Source organism: Nicotiana attenuata, chromosome 8, assembly GCF_001879085.1.
Source record: "Nicotiana attenuata strain UT chromosome 8, NIATTr2, whole genome shotgun sequence".
NCBI lineage: Eukaryota > Viridiplantae > Streptophyta > Magnoliopsida > Solanales > Solanaceae > Nicotiana > Nicotiana attenuata.
In genome coordinates, this window is record NC_031996.1 from 12846698 (window position 1) to 12852375 (window position 5678).

Here is a 5678-nt window from a genome sequence, read left to right on the forward strand (position 1 = left end):
ATCATTAATTTTGACTCTAAATCAAGGAATCTGAAAAAGGAGTTTTTTATTTGAAAGATAAGATAGTGCATTTCAGGATTTTGAACACTGATTCGACACAGATTTTAAAACTAATTACATATTGACGCGTGACGTTATAGGTTAATGAGATCTAACTTTTGTACAAGGATATAGTATTAGGAGGTTTTACATACATTTGAAGTTATTTTATGGAGGTCTCGATTCGTTTGACCAAAAATTGCAACTGACAGACTTTGAATTCAACAATTCATTTGAAACTAATCTAAATAGAAGCCCTTCTTTCTTAAAGTCAACTTTCTCCCTTCTTGCTTTAGTGAAATAAGGGGCACTAGCGCGACCTTCCTTCAGCTGGCTTGAACACCAGCGTAATGTGCTTGAGTTTTACCTTTAAAATCTTCAAAGTTTAGCATATAATGCTCCAAAGTCCAGCATACGTTGCTGGAGTATAACCTGTACTTAATTTTTGAACTCCAGTACAATGTGATGGAGATACACTTGTAAAAGCTTCAAAATCTAGTAATCTTTTCTGGAGTTCTTCCGTATATTAAGTAGGGATATTTTTGTTCAAATATTATTTTTCGTGTCAGGGTATTTTTGTCCATTTCTTTTTTGTAATTAAAAGAGTAGCTAAATGCTAATAGCTCTTTAAATACTGGCTAAACTCTAATACATGTGATTAAAAGTGACTATTACTTTCACAAACATTTATATATTATTATAATAGTCCGTATTCTTTCTCTATTATTAAAAATTTTGCTCTCTCTTGTGCTTTTTAAACTGTGGAAATATCAATTCAACAGATTAGCAACTTCTACGGGAATTAACGAACCCCTCCACGGGAATAAATCAAATAAAATAAAAGAAAATTAATCTTTTTCCACCCAAAAATTCAATGATTCTAAAAAGTTTAACTAAACTGTAGCTTTATTTTGGAAAATATTCCATTAGCGATCCGTATTATGGTGCTGAAATGGAGGATATTTGTACGGTCGTTGAAGCAAGTCAAGAGGAAGAACACATAAGGGAGAAATTAAAAGTTTAATTATATGGAAGAGAAGAAGAGGGAAGAACAAAAAGTTGTACTTAATTCTCTGTCTTCTTTTCTCGATTCTTGTTTCCTTTCAATTTATCCTTTCATTTCAAAAGAGAATCCTTCAAACATCTTCATAAGTTTTGTGATTGTCTTCTCACAAATTTCCAATAATTTCAGTTGTGTGGCAGGTATAATTATATATATAAGTACTGTATGTGGCACATAATGTTCTTTACTCGAGATTTAATGTAAAGTCTCATACATGCATGTTCAATATCATGACAATATTTTTTCTTGAACGGTGTTTTTAGACTAACTTGCGCGCAACTCAACTATTTCATTAGGTACTTGGTATCTGCCCTCTCCCACCAACATATTTACTGAGTAACTCTGCCCACCAAAATTTTTGTAGATGGATAAAAATCACCCAACGATTCTTCTTTCTATATTTGTTATCTGTCGTTTTTAGGATAACTCCAGTCCATAACTTTTACCCACTTCATTAACCATTAGACCTTCATCTTTGTGTGCCAATAATATGACTAATTAATAGTAGATATTTGTTGTTTTCTTCAGGTTAAAACTGCCACCCTGCTGAATAACTGAAGAGGAAAGTATTAGTAATTGATACATGCGGGAAAGCTAACTTCATGGCACCAAGCAAGCTTAGAAAAGCTATTGGCGCTGTCAAGGACCGGACAAGCATAAGCTTGGCCAAAGTTGGAGGCAGCAACTGCTTGTCTGACCTAGAAGTTGCCATTGTCAAGGCGACTAGACATGAAGAGTACCCGCCCGAGGAGAGGCACATTCGAGAGATTCTAAGCTTAACTGCTTATTCTCGAGCCAACATCTGTGCTTGCGTCGATAACATCTCTAGACGTCTTGGCAAGACAAAGAACTGGGTTGTGGCGCTCAAGTCAGTAATGTTGATCCATAGGTTGCTCTCCGATGGTGATCCCTCTTATGAACAGGAGATTTTCTTTGCCACGAGACGGGGAACCAGGCTTCTTAACATGTCTGAGTTTCGAGACTCCAAATCCAATTCATGGGACTATTCTGCACTTGTCCGTACCTATTCATTGTACCTTGATGAACAACTTGAGTATAGGATGCAAAGCCGCCGTGGAAAGCGTAGTGCCTATGCCTACGACGAAGATTTAGAGGAAACTGGTCCTAATGCCATCATGGTGAAACCTACTCCATTGAGGGAAATGAAGAATGAGGACATTTTCTCAAGAATCCAATACCTCATGCAACTCCTTGAGCGATTCTTAGCATGTAGACCCGCAGGTTTGCGCTTTAAATTCCCTTCTAGTCAAAAATACTAATTCATTTTTCTATCCAACTATTGAGTTCAAACGCACAAAACAAAAAAGATCGAATCATAAAATGACATAAGATGAGAATAATACGTGAGGTATATGAAATTTGAATTTTCATACCATGTGCGATACCCATTCAAGGGCTTGCACAAAATAGGTGCTTTAGTTTGGTCTTTTTCTACCTCTTCTCCCAGCCACCCCTAGGCCCTAACAAAAACATGTCTTTCGTACATGATTCTAATTAATGTTTGCCCTGTTGTAAGAGCAGGTTTGGCAAAGACCAACAGAATTGTATTCGTGGCTCTCTATCCACTTGTGAAGGAAAGTTTCCAACTATACTACGAAATAACGGAAATAATAACTATCTTGATCGATAAGTTCCATGAACTATCAATCCCCGACTCTGTGAAGGTTCATGAGATTTTCTGTCGTATTAACAAGCAATACCATGAGCTTGAACAATTCTACAATTGGTGTAAAACTGTTGGAATTGGACGCTCTTCTGAATATCCAGATATTGAGAACATTCCACAGAAGAAACTTGACCTTATCGATGCATTTATACGGGAGAAACCCAAATTGGAACAGAATGGGAATGCAATGCATTATGAACCAAAGAGAGAGCTGGTTGAAAAAACTCAAGAGCCAGAGCCAGAGCCAGAGTTAGAGCCTCAACAGGAACAGGACATGAATGCTATTAAGGCATTACCACCACCAGAGGGAATTCCTGAAGATACAAATCAAGAAGAAAAGACAGAGGTGGCAAAAACCCAAGAAGTAGGCAACTTGTTGAACTTGGGTGAAGATGCACCAACTATGGAAGAGCATGGAAATCAATTGGCTTTAGCCCTCTTTGATGGTGGTCCAGCAACTGCTGCTCCTTCTACAACTTCACCATGGGAAGCGTTCAAAGATTCAGGGGATTGGGAAACAGCACTCGTTCAGCACACGAGCCATTTATCAAACCAGAAGGCTTCCCTTGCTGGAGGCTTCGACACATTAATGCTAGACGGAATGTATCAACAAGGAGCAGTAGCTCAGGTGGTAGCCAGCTCAGGTGTTGTAGCTACTGGAAGTGCTAGCAGCGTCGCGCTTGGATCAGCCGGTCGGCCGGCAATGCTAGCCTTGCCTGCACCTCCATCTGCAGGTAGTGGACCTAACACAGCCGGCACAAGCACTGACCCTTTTGCAGCGTCACTGGCAATAGCTCCACCACCATATGTTCAGATGTCAGAAATGGAGAAGAAACAAAGATTGTTAGTAGAAGAACAGGTAATGTGGCAACAATATCAAAGGGATGGAATGCATGGACAAGTAGGATTAGCAACGGCACAACCAAACCCTTGTGCATACAATATGGGAGGATACACAAAAACCTTCTAGTGGTTCCCTTAATTAGATACAGAAGAACGATCCATGGTCGTTCTCTTTGTGGTCTGCGATGTTCAGTAAAGAGCAAAAGAGGCATTCAGGAAGAAGGAACGACAAATAACTATTCAAGCTCACATTTTGATTAATGTCTTGATTGCCTGCTCCACGAGTTAGGAACAATTTTCCAAATATGATATACAACAGTTGCAGAACTACATGTTAGAGAAGATTTTATATCACAGTACGTAATGTAATAATTTGCAATTTTCACTTGTGTCTTTTTCCTCTTTTCCTTTCTACAGTAAGCTCTGAAGTGATTATTCAAGCATATATATGGCATACAGTGATTTTTTGTATATTATATCGAAATGACAAGTAAAACCTTATCAAAACCATCACTGACGGATGCGCATTTTGATGGTTTAATCAGTATATTTAGAAGGCATGATGGAAGTGACTATTGGTAAATGGTGCTGGACCTCTAAAACCCTAGTGCTAGCCTATATATGCACCATTATGCATGTTGAAACGACACGCTTTTCTTTATACTAGAGATGATTAGGGTACATACCAAAAGATTAATATCTGCATCGATGGGATTTTTAGGTTATGGACATAGGAAATTAATCTGCTACGCGAGAATTCCCAACAACCAGTGACATAAGTGGTGGTTGCTACAGATTTGCTTCCCAAAGGGAAACCTATAAGTCTCCTAACTAGTATTTTTGAATTAAATACTTCATTAGTGTCAGAGCTATAGGGTTTTAGCTATTTGAATAACCCTGAATGGAAATTGTAATATTTCATGTCTGTAAATTTCTGTATGAAACCTTAGGAATTTTGTAGACCTCAGTGTGAGCTTTTGCATCGATATGTAGGTAATATTTTTGGCCCTATAATTGGTGAGATATTGAATTTCAAAGTTTAAGGTTTAATTATCACAAATCAAACTTCAAAAATTCAATAATCCTTATTTCATGAATTCTTTTTGCAAATTATGTTGGGTTCAATTACTGTAATGCCCTATAAATTTCTACAAGTAATTTGGGTTGATTTCTATAAGAGGTTGTGAGTTCGAGTCACCCCAAGAGCAAAGGTGGGGAGTTCTTGGAGGGAAGGATGCTGGGGTCTATTGGAAACAGCTCTCTACCCAGGGTAGAGGTAAGGTCTGCGTACATATTAACCTCCCCAGACCCCACTAGTGAGATTATACTGGGTTGTTATTGTTTCAACCTTATAGAATACAATGTATTAAACCCGAGCTTCATGAGGTTTCTTGAGTGAAATAAAGTTATTAGAATACTTGAAATTAATTATTTTATTAATGGTTGAGTTTTGAATTAGTAGTAATTAATAGGTCATCAATAACACTTAGAAAAATATTTAAAAGAAAGAGAACTAAGATTTCAATTCTTGGAAACACTTGGATAACGAAATGCATGTTTGGAATAAATGGAATGAGAAATAAAAATTTTAAACAAAAGGTTGGTAGTGGGTAAACAAGAATTAGGGAGACAAGGAGACAAGGAAATTTATCTCTTCAATTTGGCTGGAAAAGTAGGAGACAACCAAAAGGAATTTAAGAAAAAGAATGCTTCAAGGATAGAAGATGGACCTTGTGCGATAGCATCCCCGACGTTACCATCCGGGTAAGAGAGATGTTTTATTATTATTTGGTTCAAGTCTTTGAAGGCTAGAGAGAAGGGAGAGCTCCTACCCTATGAATGCTACCTTGAGGTGTGTATTTGGCGCTTCTTTGGTAGATTTGGTCTATTAGTTTCATCTTCTAATACTCCTGACTACATGGAATTCATAGATTCTCGAAGAATCTCTCAAGAACATTTCAAGAATACAAGTTTTGAAATTATAGGGTTTGACATAAAGGTAATTTCTTCACTCCGACCTTATATATTATAATCCATGGATTTAGT

The 5678-nt window shown here is 37.4% G+C and overlaps 1 protein-coding gene across 1 annotated transcript; it reads left to right on the plus strand.

Annotated features, from left to right (window-relative positions):
• On the plus strand, nt 1091-4103 carry LOC109230939 (putative clathrin assembly protein At1g03050). The gene is made up of 3 exons (XM_019396431.1): nt 1091-1242; nt 1631-2344; nt 2645-4103. Exons 2-3 carry the CDS (start codon nt 1705-1707, stop codon nt 3757-3759), a joined length of 1755 nt encoding a protein of 584 aa, XP_019251976.1. The 5' UTR covers nt 1091-1242; nt 1631-1704; the 3' UTR covers nt 3760-4103.